The 16,842-nt window shown below is 47.3% G+C and overlaps 6 protein-coding genes across 6 annotated transcripts; 3 read left to right on the top strand and 3 right to left on the bottom strand.

Moving 5' to 3' along the window:
* Positions 1 to 271: 271 nt before the first annotated feature.
* Positions 272 to 1,344, bottom strand: GL218_07470 (tRNA wybutosine-synthesizing protein 3 like protein; the record flags this gene model as incomplete). Its single annotated transcript, XM_033584225.1, has 4 exons — positions 272 to 508; positions 576 to 695; positions 830 to 1,121; positions 1,175 to 1,344. The coding sequence occupies 4 exons, from the start codon at positions 1,342 to 1,344 to the stop codon at positions 272 to 274; spliced, it is 819 nt and encodes a 272-aa protein (XP_033432778.1).
* Positions 1,345 to 2,127: 783 nt separating this feature from the next.
* On the bottom strand, positions 2,128 to 2,868 carry GL218_07469 (Eukaryotic translation initiation factor eIF-1; the record flags this gene model as incomplete). Its single annotated transcript, XM_033584224.1, has 4 exons — positions 2,128 to 2,276; positions 2,364 to 2,456; positions 2,593 to 2,667; positions 2,841 to 2,868. The coding sequence occupies 4 exons, from the start codon at positions 2,866 to 2,868 to the stop codon at positions 2,128 to 2,130; spliced, it is 345 nt and encodes a 114-aa protein (XP_033432534.1).
* Positions 2,869 to 4,059: 1,191 nt separating this feature from the next.
* Positions 4,060 to 5,547, top strand: GL218_07468 (tRNA (uracil-O(2)-)-methyltransferase; the record flags this gene model as incomplete). Its single annotated transcript, XM_033584223.1, has 1 exon — positions 4,060 to 5,547. One exon carries the CDS (start codon positions 4,060 to 4,062, stop codon positions 5,545 to 5,547), a length of 1,488 nt encoding a protein of 495 aa, XP_033432535.1.
* A 297-nt stretch (positions 5,548 to 5,844) lies between these two features.
* On the top strand, positions 5,845 to 8,859 carry GL218_07467 (putative coatomer subunit gamma; the record flags this gene model as incomplete). Its single annotated transcript, XM_033584222.1, has 6 exons — positions 5,845 to 5,920; positions 6,011 to 6,321; positions 6,377 to 7,106; positions 7,169 to 7,690; positions 7,745 to 8,563; positions 8,627 to 8,859. The coding sequence occupies 6 exons, from the start codon at positions 5,845 to 5,847 to the stop codon at positions 8,857 to 8,859; spliced, it is 2,691 nt and encodes an 896-aa protein (XP_033432526.1).
* A 986-nt stretch (positions 8,860 to 9,845) lies between these two features.
* Positions 9,846 to 11,151, top strand: GL218_07466 (putative CDP-alcohol phosphatidyltransferase class-I family protein C22A12.10; the record flags this gene model as incomplete). Its single annotated transcript, XM_033584221.1, has 3 exons — positions 9,846 to 10,153; positions 10,240 to 10,382; positions 10,457 to 11,151. 3 exons carry the CDS (start codon positions 9,846 to 9,848, stop codon positions 11,149 to 11,151), a joined length of 1,146 nt encoding a protein of 381 aa, XP_033432527.1.
* Positions 11,152 to 12,829: 1,678 nt separating this feature from the next.
* GL218_07465 (Fluconazole resistance protein 3) lies at positions 12,830 to 13,977 on the bottom strand (the record flags this gene model as incomplete). The annotated part of the gene is made up of 3 exons (XM_033584220.1): positions 12,830 to 13,343; positions 13,446 to 13,756; positions 13,855 to 13,977. The coding sequence occupies 3 exons, from the start codon at positions 13,975 to 13,977 to the stop codon at positions 12,830 to 12,832; spliced, it is 948 nt and encodes a 315-aa protein (XP_033432528.1).
* Between the last annotated feature and the right edge of the window lie 2,865 nt (positions 13,978 to 16,842).

Below are 16,842 nucleotides of genomic sequence, written 5' to 3'. Positions count from 1 at the left end.
ATGAATAAATCGCCTCTTCGGACGATGTCACCCCGCCCTCCCCTTTCCCCTTCTCCCCTAATACCTACGATAGATACTCTGTTGTAACAATACTCAACACTTATAGCATGGCATTTTAGGAAGCGCTCAAGGGAAAACAGAGCTGTATAGAAAGATGGATGACAATTAAGTTCTTGCAATTCCGTGCTGTATGCCGAGTGTTATTATTCATGTGAAACCTGTATTTAAGGAGGCATCTAAAGTCGAGTCTTCTACGACCGCGGCATCACTATCATGTTTTTGCTTCCGTAGCTCTTCTCTCCTCCTCAGACCCTCCGCTTTCTTTCTCTCCCCGGACCTGCGCGTCTTCCCACCCGCTCTCGCCCACCGGCTTAGTCGCCTCCGCAAGAGCCGTCCGGAACCTATTGATCCTCTTCGTATTCTCGATGAACCGCTCGTTAGCTATACGGATAAGCGTCCGTAGATAAGCCGGCGACACGGCACGGTGTAACTTATCGGTGCCTTCGGACTGGTATCCGATCAGGGACTCGAACGTGAGACCCATAGACCGGATGGCAACTATGGGGGTTGCATACTGTTCCCCGCCCGGCAGCCGGGGTCAGACTCACGGCACCGCTCTCCCTGAACCCGGCCTGTAGACCACACCGGAGGAGTAGCTGGGCGTGCTCCGGCGAAGCGGTCAAGACGTGGAGAATCTAAAATCGTCATATCAGGTTGTTGTGTTCCACTGCCCCAGTAATGAATGCATATCCACGTATAAACCGTCATAGCAGCGGTGTACATAGTGGATCCTTGGGCTGGAAGGGAGATTGGGAATAGGTACACTTACCATAGGCTCGAACTTGAAGTGAACAAGCCTCGCAGCAGCGACATCCCGAACAGAATCATCCGCCAGTATTTCCCCAGCCTCATCTCCCTCCTCAGGACTACTCCTCAACCCCAACATCTCCTCCACATCTTCCCCTTTGCCCTGTCCCAACGGAACCGGATCATGCGAGACAAATAACCACGCACCCCCACCTCCCTTCCCGCCTATACCCGCAAGTTTCCTAACCTCGGTTTTCTCAGCATCATCGACACCATCTCCTTCTCCCCCATCCTCCTCAGCAACAGCCTTCTTGCTCCCCTCCAGAAATACGCTCACTCTCCCCCACAACTACTCGTCGTAACAAACCCATCCGTCCCATTAACTTCACCAATCAACTCGCGAATCCCCGCGTCCACAGATCCCTTTGGCGAAGCATCCGTGTACTCATCATCCGGGCGGGCTAACTGCTCTAGGATCCGGATCTTCCTCCGGGCGAAGGTGGGAGGCGGCGTTGGGAGGGGCAGGTTCTCCTTCATTTTCATTGGTGTTTCCTGGCTTTCTTTTTAATGAGCAAATAATTCACTTTAAAATATTGGAATGGTGATATAATTCAAAAGTTGAGTAGCAAATAATTCGGACACAATTGAGCACCTAAGATAAAATTTGAGAAAGATTTAGACTGTTTGATCCGTAGGAATCCACTAAAAAGCAACATGATGATAACTATCTTCACGAAAATAAAGTACCTGCGTCTTCTAAAAAGTTTCCAGAATATAGTAAACCGCCTGAGTTCATATCATATAAAACATCCTTGTACACTTCCCAATTAAATCAATGGCTTTAGTAGCATATGGGAGAATACATGAATACTAACCAGCTTAGCTGGTAAATTTGCGATTTCGGGTTTTAACACAGACATGTCACATCGGATATTATAAACAGCATGTTCTGGAGATAGTTCTGATTGATAGATAATAACATTATCACAGAACCGGGAACGAGAGTGTCCTGCAAGTCCAGGCCATCCGCAATACCACGCCTCCATAAAAGTATCGAATAATACGTTCCTCGGACTGGCCTCAGCCTAGCCCTAGCAATACCAAAAGCCAGGAGCCTCTTTGAAGTCAACAAGGGGTATCATGTCCTAACCATTCCGTAAACGCCTCGACCAGTAGTGCAGCCCTCGGCACGATTAGCGGATAGCTATCAAGGCCACCGCATAACGGCCAGGGGTTTTGACCTATATAAGGCTGACCATCTAATTTCGCAACTCGCGACCGATAGTTGGGCGTTACGGAAGGTTGGTGGACATGACCAGCTTAGAAACCGTGGACCTTAATGGTCTTCGGATCAAGCTCTAGACCCTCTTTCTTGTCAACGAGGAACTCCTGTACATCCTTGCGCTGGTCACCCTGCAACTGGATGACCTCGCCCATCTCGGTGTCGTTCACGATGGTGCCATTGCAAGCTAACACGAAAGCGCAATCAGTATGATGAACAAACAAACAAACATTAAAGGGGCTACACGAAAAAGCGGGGCGTTACTCCAACATACCGAATTTCTTCTTGATGACCTTCAGGATTTTCTTCTGGTCGAATTTCTTCGGAAGACCTTGCACAGTGGTCAAGGTTTTACGTCCATTCCGCTCTATAATAAGATATTAGTTAGCATACCAAGTTTTACGTCGCATATTCCAAGGTGGAAACGAGGGATGGAACAATGCGGCGCGAGTTGACTACCACACGTGAGGTAGGTATATCGGAGGCATAATGTGTGAACATACGTTGAATGCGGATATGGATATAGTTTTGTGACTGCTTGGATTCACCTGTATCCTCATCGGCTTCGGCGAAGGGGTCTATTTGAATATTGGTTAGCTTATGACGCGAAAGGGAGATGTATCAACGAGAATCATTGAGTTAGATAGCAAGGGCAACAAAAGAAGCAGTAACATGGATGTCTATGGAAGACATCAATGGTTCTCTCTGTTCCCCTATTACCATCCCACGATAAAGAATAAACTACACGTACCATAGGTCTTGAGGTTTTCGATTGACATAAACTCGAGTTTACGGGGTAACTTGGGGAAAAGGGTTTGTGGAGATGAACTCGGTGAAGCGACAGACAACTGTACTAGTGGCCTCGCTAAACTGTAGATATCTTAAGAAGTAGTATTCTGTATGTGGTTGGCGGGGGAGCCAAACGATGCAATTCTTGATTACGTTTGGTGAGATTAAGAGATGGTGTAAATGTTGACGTTGTTGTTTTGTTCTTGATGGGTGGCTAAGGATCAATTTGTAGAAGAAGAGGGAGGAAGAGAAAGGCCGCAACTAGCAAGAGGCAGTGAATGGAGGGGCAACATCGATTTAGCGGGCCACTAGCGAATCGGCAAGGGGTGGGTGGGTCCTCCCCTGCACCTGAAAGGCTGGTAGCAGGGTAGCCACGGCTGGGGGGCGGTCGAACCTCCTGTCCTTGCGTAAGGGTAGAAGATTCGTGCCACCCATGGAAAATACATAGCGGCCTTATCAGACTCAGACAGCCTTGGAACTTGGCAATTATGGGGGAACTAACCAGCAAAAGCTTTAAAATTCACGGAGTGAGCGAAAGTAACTAAGTACTTCTCTTCCCCCGCTTAATGACCTCTCAGTGGACAATTTCCAATTTTCAATTTCCAATATTTGCGGTCACCGGGAAGTTGCAAATGCCGGAAGAATGCAGCAAGCACATGCCGTACAGCTGCCACACAATCGATACCGCCAATGTCGGACATGTGCCACAACAGGAATCCAGACTAAGACAAAATTGTCCATTAATATTTCAGTTTCATTCGAAAATCATGAACATTGTCGATGTGATAGGTGGCGGACAACAACGACTCTACTCAGGTACCTAATATCTATTCACTACCTATTCATTATTCGCTATATCCACTATCTACATCGCCTGAACCATTTTATCCCCAATCTTCATACTCATATGCGGACCTACATATTCACGAGGATACCTACCCTTCTTAGCAGCTGACCCCCCTGCGCATCTGCATGTGGCCTCCCTTAAAGGGAGGACATCTAGAACATCTGTGAACATCGGTCTCATCGTTGGCCAATTCGAGTGGACAGCCTCTACTTATGTCATCTTGTGTCCCTTCGATCGACCTATCCATGACCCGATTCCAAAGACCCTGCAGGTAACATAACACATATTCAAAAAGGCCTCCCATCATAACTGTCATATCAATCTCAATTTCGCAATGGGATTCGAAGCGCAAGAGCTTCCCGATGGTTCTCCGAGTCTAATTAAAGATTCGGCTGGTTCAAGATGGACTCCTTTATTTCGGAAGACCTGTGAGTTCGAGTCGCAAATCTTTTTCAAAGTCATGATGAATTTGATTCGCAATCCGAATATCAATTCCAGTTGGCTATTCCGGGCCGATATCTTAGTTGAGAAGGATCTAAGTCAACAAGATGTGACTACTGACTCCGCGGTCACACGGCCGACTATTCTCTACTTCGAAGACATGCACCTTGATAAAGCTCTAGTGCGGAAGCTTATTCCAAGAAATACTCTAAGAGATCAGCCTCTAGATCAAACATGCCTAATTTACCATGGTAGCGGGCCGGGGAATGTAGAAAGGTCTATGGTTATTTACAAACCCCACGTCTCATCTCCTGATGACATGCCATTCTATCATCCAAAAGTGCAAGGCATAGCATTTCTCCACGAATGGAGCGCTGATGACGAGGGCTCTGTGTCTATCCATTACCATTTCTTTGACGATGAGGACCGTTCACCAAAGTTGGTGGGCACGGCTCTTAACCTGTTATCAGTGCTCCATAAGCATGGCGAAGGAACTAAAAAGGGGTATACTAAGCGAGTTCATCACGACACCATCATTCCCCAGATTTCTGTTCAGAATACGTATACTAGGCTAAAACAAAAATATGCCCGTCAGCTTATTCAAACCTGGGTCGAAGTCACAGACCCATCCAAGCACGTGTTTGAAGACCTGAGCATTGCAGCATTTCTTATGGAACTGTGGGCTCAGATGTATAAGGATTCCCCGTTCCCTGGATTTGTTGATATCGGCTGTGGCAATGGTCTTCTCGTATACATCCTACGAAAGGAAGGATACTCAGGATGGGGGTTTGACGCCCGAAAACGCAAGTCATGGGAACAGTATTCTGATACGATTAGTGACGAGCCTGAGCATCAAGAGAGCCTCAGGCAGCACGTCCTGCTTCCCTCTGTGATTGACCATGATCCAAGTACGAGGTACGGGAATGGTGAGGTCATCTACGATGTAGATAGTACTAATCTTATACACGATGGTTTATTTCCTGAAGGAACTTTTATCATATCAAATCATGCGGATGAGTTGACACCGTGGACGCCGATACTTGCCACTATATCAAACTGTCCATTTATCATGATACCATGTTGCAGTCATGATCTTACCGGCGCAAGATTTCGGGCTCCCGCTCCGAAAGCGCAAAACAAATCACCGTCAGCATATTCGTCACTTGTTGAATGGATAAAAAATATAGAGAAGGACTGCGGTTGGGAAGTAGAAACTGAGATGCTGAGAATACCAAGTACAAGAAATACTGGCTTGATCGGCAGAAAAAAGAGCTCGTCCTCGGCGGTAGATATCCAGGAGGTTATAGCTAAATATGGCGGTACAGAAGGATACGCAGATAACGTGATGAAGCTGATACAGAGCAATCCTAGAGGACACTAACGAGATGTTAGAGTAGGTAGGTAGGTATAAAACAATCAGACTCAACACTGTAAATAAAAATTGAATAGACTTCCATGTGATGCCGGGCCTCTCTTATAACGTAGGTACGTACCTAATATGTGGCTTGTATGCACGGACCATGTGGCTTGACTTGGAGCAGTTGCAACGTCGCTCCTTTCAAAGGCTTAAACTTAGGGAAATGTGCTGGCCCGAATTTATGTGTGAATTAAAGCAATACACCAAAGACCGCGATTATCTTCAACCTTCACCTTTAATACAGCCGTCTCACCACCCACCATGAGCTACGGCAAAAAAGATGAAGATGCCGACCTCGGCCTGGTCAAGGTCGATCGCACCCAAGTTTTCCAAGAAGGTAAATCTAATTCAATTCAACATCTAAGTCCCCCCCCTAGTTGTCCACTCCGCTATATGGTAATATGGTACACAGCTAAATAGTACCAAGCTCGATTGTTCAATAGTTCGCCAATTCAACCACGAAGATGTCGCATTCTCTTAACAAAGATTGCCCTCCTCCTATATACCGGCGAGAAATTCCCGACGAACGAAGCCACCACTCTATTCTTCGGTATCTCGAAGCTATTCCAGAACAAGGATGCCAGCTTGCGACAAATGGTTCATCTGGTCATCAAGGAGATTGCCAACTCGGCAGAAGATATTATTATGGTTACGAGTACCATAATGAAGGATACTGGTGGTAGCACAGACGCAATCTACAGACCGAATGCCATACGAGCCCTATGTCGCATTATCGACGTGAGCCCAATACAAAATACTAGCTTCCTAATTTCCCCTTGCTGATGCCTTGTAGGCGACAACTGTCCAATCGATCGAGCGTGTAATGAAGACTGCGATAGTCGACAAGAATCCTTCAGTATCCTCCGCCGCCCTTGTATCTTCCTACCATCTCCTCCCGATCGCCAAGGATGTCGTTCGACGATGGCAGTCCGAAACTCAGGAGGCTGCTGCCTCGACCAAATCCTCGGGTGGCTTCTCTCTTGGCTTTTCATCTTCCTCTGCTTCGCTCCCGGTTAACAACTCAACTATGACCCAATACCACGCCATTGGCCTCCTATATCAGATACGATCTCATGATAGGATGGCTTTGGTCAAGATGGTGCAGCAGTTTGGTGCCGCTGGTGCTGTCAAGAGCCCTGCCGCTATAGTGATGCTGGTCAGGTTGGCTGCGCAATTGGCTGAGGAGGATCAATCCCTCAGGAAGCCTATGATGCAGCTATTAGATGGATGGTTAAGGCATAAGAGCGAAATGGTCAATTTCGAGGCAGCCAAGGCAATCTGTGATATAAGAGATGTTACGGACGCCGAAGTCACCCAAGCTGTCCATGTGCTGCAGCTATTCCTTTCTTCGCCTCGTGCCGTAACCAAGTTCGCTGCCCTCCGAATTCTACACAATTTTGCTTCCTTCAAGCCGCAGGCTGTCAATGTTTGCAACCCAGATATCGAGGCGCTCATCTCGAACAGCAACCGATCAATTGCTACGTTCGCTATTACTACGCTCCTCAAGACCGGCAACGAAGCAAGTGTGGATAGGTTAATGAAGCAAATCTCTGGATTCATGTCAGAAATTACGGACGAATTCAAGATTACTATCGTCGAGGCCATTCGAACCTTATGCCTCAAGTTCCCGAGCAAGCAAGCTGGTATGCTTTCTTTTTGAGCGGCATCCTACGCGACGAAGGTGGTTACGAGTTCAAGCGAGCGGTGGTGGAAAGCATGTTCGATCTCATCAAGTTCGTGCCGGATTCCAAGGAAGACGCTCTCGCCCACCTCTGCGAATTTATCGAAGACTGCGAGTTTACTAAATTGGCTGTTCGTATCCTCCACTTGCTAGGTTTGGAAGGTCCCAGGACTTCTCAACCTACCAAGTACATCCGGTACATCTACAACCGTGTCGTTCTAGAGAACGCCATTGTGAGAGCGGCAGCCGTAACCGCTCTAGCCAAGTTCGGTGTGGGTCAGAAGGACCCCGAAGTCAAGCGTAGCGTCGACGTTCTATTGACTAGGTGCTTGGATGACGTGGATGATGAAGTCCGTGACCGTGCTGCGCTCAACCTGAGATTAATGCACGAGGAAGACGATTTGGGTGAACGCTTCATCAAGAACGGTAAGTCCATTGTTATATCAAACAAGCGATACGAAAAACTAATCAGGAGCACAGAAAATATGTTCTCACTACAATACTTCGAACACCAGCTTGTCATGTATGTAACATCTGACGATAAGTCGGCCTTCGAGACTCCGTTCGATATCAGCCAGATCCCGGTCGTCACCCGGGAACAAGCAGATGCTGAGGACCGCACGAAGAAGCTTACGGCCACTACCCCATCTCTAAAGCCGCCAAAGACGGGACCCACAAAGGCGGTGCCAACTGGCGCGGAGGCGCAAGCTTCGGCAGCCGCCGCAGCGCAGAAGTACGCTCAAGAACTTCTGTCTATCCCAGAGATGAAAGAGTTTGGCGGTGTCCTCAAATCGTCTCCTGTTGTTGAGTTGACCGAGGCCGAAACTGAGTACGTCGTATCAGTCGTCAAGCACATCTTCAAGGAGCACATTGTGCTCCAATATGAGGTTAAGAACACTCTTCCAGCTACTGTCCTCGAAAACGTATCAGTGGTGGCAACGCCATCTGACGAAGAAGAACTGGAGGAAGTATTCATTATCCAGGCTGAGAAACTCCCCACGGATGAGCCCGGAAAGATCTACGTAGCATTCAAGAAAGCGAATGGCGAAGGATCACTGCCGACTGCCACCTTCTCCAACATACTCAAGTTCACGAGCAAGGAGATTGATCCTACTACCAACGAGCCTGAAGATACTGGCTACGACGACGAGTACGAGGTATCAGACTTCGATCTTGCCGGTAGCGATTACGTGATACCGACGTTCGCAGGCAACTTCAATCACGTATGGGAACAGGTGGGCGCGGCTGGCGAGGAGGCTGAAGAGACGATGCAGCTGTCTGGGGTGAACAGTATCGCAGGTAAGTGCTTATATTCTTATATTATTACCCTCTTAAGGCGTTACGGCTAACGTTAAATACCAGATGCTACGGAGCAACTTATCAAGACACTCTCCCTACAACCATTAGAAGGTACAGATGTACCGGTGAACCAGACCACACATCAACTCAAGCTCCTAGGCAAGACAGTCAATGGCGGAAGGGTGGTGGCAAATGTCAGGATGGCGTACTCGTCGAAATCAGGAGTAACAACCAAGATTATAGTACGCAGCGAGGAGGAGAATGTTGCTGCTATGGTAGTGGCATCCGTCGCGTAATAATGATGGTTTCTGGAAAGGCGTTTCTGCAAAAAATGACGAGCGATGTCCTTTCGGTTTTGAGGGTACCTTATGCATATTACTAGAGAATGGAGAAAGGGGTGAGCAGCAGGACTTGTGCGATCCTAGGAGAGATAAGGACCGAGTCATCCGTGTTTATAGGAAGTGCCAAGATGAATTTACGGTAACCTTCCGAGTGGCAGAGTGAGCCTAAAAGGTTGAAGCCGAATAGGTATGACGAATTGATCAGTATAATAAGCTCTAACAACTCAGGTTACTGTTTTTCTCTAGTTGATTCGCATAGCCAAGCAACTTATAGATACATATAAGACTATAAGTTACATGGATTCCACGTGGGCAGATCACTTCTATGTAGTTATACGTACATGTAAACAAGTACCTTCGTACCTGAACATATGTACATACGTGCATACCTCATGTTGTAATTTACACGTTGCACATGGGACGCGACCCCCCGTCAGTTCCTCCGTCAATTCACGTTAATTGAATTTGCTTTAGGCTAGGTACATAGGCACTGGAGCTACTACCCTGTAAATAGGTAGGTTAGGTACCTAACCCAGGTATGTTTCTAGCTTGAAATTGGATGGGTCGTCGATATTGGATGCACACAATGACGTTTTCTCCATCTTTTTTTTTTTTTCCTTTGCCCTAGCTATAGCCAACTCATCTTTTTCGTTTTCAATTTATTTTCTTTGCTATTACATATATACTACATAGTTACTAATCCACAGAGAATATATACGCCGCTAGACGATTAGTTGTTCTTTGATCGTCTTTAAATAAAGGAAAGGGGACATCTGTCCCGTCTGCGTTGAAGAGGTTTAATACCTTTGTTATCTATCTGGCATCTGGCATCCGGCATCCGAAGTTACAGCAGCTAGCCCACTAATACAGAGAAGAGAATTGTTAAGATCAATTTAGTTTTCTTCGACTCTACCTATCGAAGAGCAGCATCGTCGGTCAAGATGGTATACGTGCGCCAGGAATTCCTGCCGAATCTAAAGGCTTATAAGTACTCGAGCGTCGACCACTCGTTAACGTCTAAGTACATCTTGAAGCCGTTTTACACCAATGTCGTCATCAAGTGCTTCCCCATGTCCATGGCCCCGAACCTCATCACCTTGACGGGTTTCATGTTCATTGTTGCCAACTTCTTTACCCTGCTATGGTATAACCCTACTCTCGATCAGGACTGTCCGTCTTGGGTTTACTACTCGTGGGCTGTTGGTCTGTTCCTATATCAGACTTTTGATGCGGTGGATGGGACGCAAGCGTATGTCTTACATGCAGACTTGAACTGCCACCCCTGCTATAGATAGACGGAGACAGAAGCAGAGGTAACTAATTCGCATCTTTCAGACGACGAACAAAGCAAAGCGGTCCCCTCGGCGAGCTATTCGACCACGGCGTCGACGCCCTGAATACCTCCCTCGAATGCATTCTCTTCGCCGCCTCGCAGAACATGGGTCAGAGCTGGTACACGGTCGCCGCGCTTTTTGCCTGTATGTAAATCCACAAAGCAACTCTTTGTTCTCAACAATGCACCATGGTAGTAGCTAATGAGTATCCCCAACAGCTCTCCAGACCTTCTACGTCCAGACTTGGGAGGAATACCACACCGGAACCCTCACCCTAGGCATCGTCAGCGGCCCCGTCGAAGGCATCCTGATCATCGTGTTCGTATACGCACTGACGGGGTACATGGGCGGCGCCTCCTTTTGGCAACAGTCTATGCTCGAAACCCTGCATATCCCAAAGTCCCTCGGCATCCCCGAGTACCTGTATAACCTATCCTTCACACAGTGGTACATGGTGCAAGGCACCGTCGTCATGGTCTTCAACACAATTGAGAGCGCACGCAACGTCATCCGCGCCCGTCGTGCCCGCGGCGATCGCAGTCGCTGGGCTTTGCTTGGCTTACTGCCCTTCGGCAGCATCTGGGTCCTCGTCGTTGGGTACTTGTACTTGCAGCCCTTAATCCGCACCCAGCATCTGATCCCCTTCGCCCTATTCGTCGGCTTCGTGAACGCGTATAGCGTCGGCCAGGTCATCACCGCACACCTGGTTAAGCTCCCGTTCCCCTACTGGAACGTGCTAGCGTTGCCCCTGGCCTACGGTATCATCGACTCTCTCGGCCCCATCCTCCAGTCGCACTTCGGCTGGGCTTCCGGCTGGCCTAGCGCTCTCGGAGATGATGTGTACCAGGTCGCTTTCATGTTCTCCATGTTGGGCGTCGCGATTGGTGTGTACGGGTCTTTTGTGTCGATGTGATTGTTACGATTTGCGATTACTTGGATATCTGGTGCCTTACGATTAAGCACCCGTATGTCGAGGTTGAGGAACATACTAATGGGAAAAAGGTAAACTAGAGGGGGTGAGTGAAAGCAAGCATATATTACTTTGGGTTAAGGGGCATGAGATGTCCTGACAGTGGAAGCACATCTTTCCGGGATTAAGAGACTTGCAGATATTATATTTTTCTTTCTACAAGACGGAATGTCTCTAAGAGGGCGTTGGCAATGTCTTGATTTTGCTTGGCTGGGGAATAATGAATATCTAATGAGCTGGGTGGATGGACGGCCTATCAGGGGAATATACGTTCGAAATAATGATGAATGATGACCAAGTGCTGGGCGTCTACACTCCGCTCTGTTATATTATATTATGCTATGCTATGTTATGTTATGCTCTTGCAATGAGCGTTTATGTATGTATTTGCAAGGTTTGATATACTCACCCATATGAGGGATAGAAATGAGGAGAGCCGTAGTAATAGAATATAGGAAGAATATCATTTATTAATTTGGTTCTAACTGTTAGCGAATGATATATCCCTCGTTGTCAATTCGAAAAAGTGGATGTATATGTGGTGAGTGTTTGGTTCAAAAGGTAGGGCTTACAAGTCTCCCCTGGGCTTCGTCCCTAAGTTCGTAGGTTTAGAACATAGACTTACTTGTAGAAAACAAAGCATATTTCCTATTTCCAAGTCAAAAGTCCTCATACGTATCAAACTTGTATGCATGTTTTCATTCTATCCGTCCAATTCAACACTCCCAAGTATCTCTGGGCAGAAAAAGCAGATAAAACTACTGGCATCGTATACAATATACAATGCATACAAGCTAAGACAAGTAGACGATAGAGAGAGAACAAGGTGAGGATTTATAAGGATGGATATATCTTCTATTTAATTCAACCACACATAAATACAACAGCCCGATCCCCTCACCCAACCAACCAACCCCTAAGAGAGTACATCATAAAAAATAAAGAGACGACAGAACAGAAACCCCGATATATATCCTATCTCAGATGCAGCAATAGCTATATAATATAATATAGTATAATATATCAATGGTCACAGGTATAGGTATAGGTATAGGTATATAAAACCCAGCCAGCCAACCAGCCGCCTATTGTTGGACACCAGATGAATAAATGAGACACGGCCATGAAGAAAAATACATCGAACGGGGTTGGAATCATAAATGTCTTGTATCCCTTTCCTCTTGATCACTTCCTGGTCTTTTAAAAAAGCAACCACCATTACCCTTGCAATAATATAACCTTCCAACCAGAAACTCCCCGACCATGTTTAAGCTTGGTGTCGTCCTCTATGTCATTCCCCTCCGCACACCCCTATATCCTTCCCCGCGCGGTACCTTCCCGGTGCTTGTTATTCGGTCACCCTTCCGAGAATTGATGGCTTGGAGCACCACTGAGGACCTCCCATTGCTATAAAGCAGACCTAAGCGTTTCGATCTTATCATGCTCGTCCATTCATCGATGCTCGACACATTGCCCGCCATTTGCCAATACTAGAACCGAGATCGTTTCCCCGTGATCCTGTACGCCATCATGGTCTCATGCAACCCCTCGCTGCTGATTTAAAAAACAACGAGTCTTCCCCGATACGACAAATCTTATCACCATTCTTTAGTTACGTCGCTCATAAAAGCTCGTCGCTACCACTCGCGACGCTTTCCACTATAGCTTGTAGAATGACACGTTCCTCGAAGACGGGACCTTGTCCGTCGCACTTGGCCTGGGATTTTAGCCGCAGGCTCACATCGCCGACATCGACCCTGCCCTGTTTAAATAACTCATGATTAATAATGTAATCCCACGTAGCACCCGCAGCCAAGAGACGCTCTCCGCCAGATTCTACTATGCGGTGGCTCGGGGTCTTGTTGGTGTGGTTCTGGAGGAGGTCCGAGTAGAAGTCCGTGGGGTTGTACTGCATTGGCCCTGTGGTCGTCGGGGCGGGGGGCGACAGGGAACCGTTCTGGGCGTGGACGTTGGACGTGGCGCGCAGAATCTCGTTCTCAGTACTCATCTTCTGCAGGTCGCGTTTCAACTTTTCGTTCTCGCTGGCCGTCTGATGCTGTTGTGCTTCCAAGCTAGCTAGCTTCGCTTCGAGGTCTTTAACATGTCGTTCTTTGCGTTCTCGGAATGCGCGTTGACTAAAGATGGATGCAATGTTAGTCAAACACAGATGACCTTGCGATATTCATTTATCACATGTTGGACCGTCCTTCCAATCCAAGACCCCGGGGGTAACTCACGCGGCCCGATTTTGCGCCTTCCGGCGGGATTGGGCAGGTGTCAGATCGTCGTCATCCGAATTAGATCCCGTCTGTCTATTTGCATCGGGATCCGGCTTAGCCATAGGTAGTATATCGGCCGGGTTACTCTTCACACTCGAAGCGCTATTCACTTGAGATTGGTTCTGGCTACTCTGACCGTGGATTGGATGCGTCGGTGGTGTCGGCGGGCCGGGAGGGCCGGGGAAGGCCTGAGGTTGCTGATTGAATTGGGCGTACGGCTCAAAGTTTTGTTGGAATTGTTCACTATTCTGGAAGCCATCGTAAACATCCTGAGTGACGTAGGGAGATCAGCGCTCCATTTTCTAGGCAAGGTGATATAACCCTACACTAAAAACTGAAACAAAGTAAAGGCACGGAATACACTAACATGTGGAGAGTGGTTGTTGAACTCGTCGGATGCGGCTGAGTTGGAATGAGACGGGGTCAAGGGAGGAATCCCGATAAAGTGATAGGGATGAGCTCCACCGTAGAACGGATGTGAGAAATCCATTTTCTGACTTGAGAAGACTCGATCGTAGGATATCTACTATACAATATACGATATACGGAATAAGAGTGCGTAGACGTTGCGAGCAAGTGTAGAGGAAGTGGAAAGAAGCCTGCACGGCGAGACCGGCGGTTCGATGGTGTTATTACTCGGGTCTCCCAGTAATACGTCCAAGGAAGCAGCTGCTGATGGATGGTTCAAGTAACGGGGGGTTAATACAAGGTCCAGGGGTGTCTCTGTTTGGTTTGGCCGTTCCCGAACACAGGGGAGGCTTGCTAATCTACCAGATCTGCGTAGCGTGCTTGGGATTGACACAAGTTGGCAGCACAGCAGATCAGAAGGTCAGGTAATTCTTGATATCAGGCAAAGTTAAGTACGTAGGCGAGAACAGAAGTCTCATCATCGCTTTGTGTGTCCCTGCTTCGGCCTCCGGTGGAAATGCAGTCGAGGGATATTTGAAGAGCACGGGGAATATGTATCCTTAAGCCTTTTGGGTCTTTTGGGGCCACAGAAATAAGAGGAGACCATCTTACTAATTTTGGCAATATGCCATGTTCCTTCGGTTGAGGTGGCAAATAGGAGTTACCCATTCTATCTCCACAGACGGGAAGGGTGGATTGTCCCGTACCCAACTGGTCTAGAGGGGATGTCGAAAGACGCTGTCGACTTTAAAATATACCACCTGCATATCCCACGCCACCCGCCCTTCCTAGAACATTCGGTGGTGATTCGACAACCCCAAACTACAACGAAAGGGGTCACAAACGAGTGTTCGTCTCGAGAAAAAAAAACTTAGATTAGGCCCCTACCTTTCTTTCAGACCCTTCTTGCATTTAGTTGAATGTTTCAATTCCTATTGGGTAGAAACATACCCAAACAGCCAGGCAAGCCAGAGTATACCATATGGCTCAATCTTCGGTGATGACGAGACTTCGGGGACCACTAACCTAATAAAAGATAATCATGTTCGAAGCAGGCCATAGCTAGGTTCCTCCCGCAAATTTTTCGACCTTTGCACGTCTTCGAATCCTTCATACCTCTTTTGACTTACACACGCTTCTTACACCCCTCCGAGACCCAGGGAGAGGACCAGTGTTTGAGGTACTTCGGTCGTCAGCTGCACTTCCGCCGAGTTGCGTAGGCCGTCCAACAACAGGTATAGTTGACATGCGGGATCGTACCGCCATTATATTTTTCTCGTAGCCAATCATTGGCCGTAGGATCGACTTCTCCGCTGGAAACAGATAACCTCTGTGCTTCGATAGTAGCACATTACACGCACTGACGTTGGACAATGTTTCCACCAGATACCCCCTCAAAGTGCTGACAGTGCCTGCAGCTGAGGCGGTATAGGACGAGGATTGGAAGGTCTCGATCCTCCACAGCCACCTTTTCTCACCCCGACAGTTGACCATGAGTAAAAGCCGTATCCCAGTCTTTTTTCGAGTGCAATGCAATTACAAGCATCCCCAAAAATAGCAGGTATAGACGTAGAGCGCCTACAAACTCTTATTCAAACCCCCTGGGGTGTTCAAATTCTTCAGTGCTGAGCAGGAAATTAAGCAGCCAGGTTTTCTGCTATTCATCAGCTCTCCTAAAAATGATAAGCTTAACGCGTATTGCAAGACGTAATGTGCAATAATAATTGACTCTGTACGTAGTAGACAATACCCAACATATCTTAAGTCTGATGACACCGCAAATGTACTGTATCCCATCTGGGTTACGTTCGGCCTTGTTCTTATAGGTCATGTTGCATCGAGGCGACCTCCGTAATGTGACTGGGGAGTCGGTAGCGCGTCTACACCATATTAGCCAGCGCAGTAGTTGATTGCCGTTCAATAGCATATTAGTTCACTTAGGAGCTATATGTAGGTTATCACGTGCTTTGCTGATAATGGGTCATTCCACCTACTCGCATATTCGAGGAAGCATCTAGTGGGAAAATGTTGGAACCCGATTCACATACTGCGTCGTCTAAAAGTAGTTGGAGTCGATATTGGAATCTTAGCGTCGTTATCCAAGACTTTCGAGGCGAATATCGCGATGGCGGGATTTTTGGGGTAACACTGCTCCCCCCTACAAAGGGGGTGCAGAGAATGGGGCCATGATTCTCAGGCCTACCGCCGAGTGAGAGGTATGGACAACATTCTAGAGCTTGTGGGGTCTACTCCGGTTCGCTACTGAAGCGCATGATCATACGTCGATTAGTAAACCCAGTTTACCTTTGGCGGCATCAGGGAACTCACCCTTGACCCTTGTGTCAAAACTCGGCTTATCGAAGGTAGTGGGAGCTGGGCGAGCTTTTATGCCAAAAACATGGATCCGAGTAGTTTTTCAATGCCTTGGGCGAAATTCGAGATAAAATAGGGTTTCCTAAGCAGGAAACCTCCTTTATTTCTCGGTTACCCAGGCATAGACAGGCGAGAAGTTTGTCTTATATTATGAGTGCTTCAGGGGCACCATAATACAAAAGCCAACGAGCTGGCAGACTTGGAAGCCGAACCGTATTGGGTCTAACGAGACAATAATGTTATATTAGCATTCATCCCCAATTTAAACGGATAGGTAAGTGACAAACATTTATTTTTATGTACTTTCGCCGAGGATGTAGATTTGTTACGGACCCTAGTATTAGATGAAAGTATAGCTAGAACATCGAGGACTAACCTTTATAAGATCTGAACACACGTTAATTTCATATTCATCCAATATCCCGTATATCTATACTAACACTAATAAGAGGATGGCCGATCAAATTTCCAAGTAAAGAAGTACGATTACGTTGGGTATCCGCTCAAAATTGGATAAGTCTCAGGGCTTTCTCGTGGCAATACGACAAAAGCAAACTTCGGAAGGTTTGAATAG

The sequence above is a fragment of the Daldinia childiae genome (genome assembly GCF_008694065.1).
Source record: "Daldinia childiae strain JS-1345 chromosome Unknown Scaffold9, whole genome shotgun sequence".
NCBI classification, from domain to species: domain Eukaryota; kingdom Fungi; phylum Ascomycota; class Sordariomycetes; order Xylariales; family Hypoxylaceae; genus Daldinia; species Daldinia childiae.
Note: the sequence above shows the minus strand (reverse complement) of the source record. Positions and strands in the feature narration are given on the sequence as shown.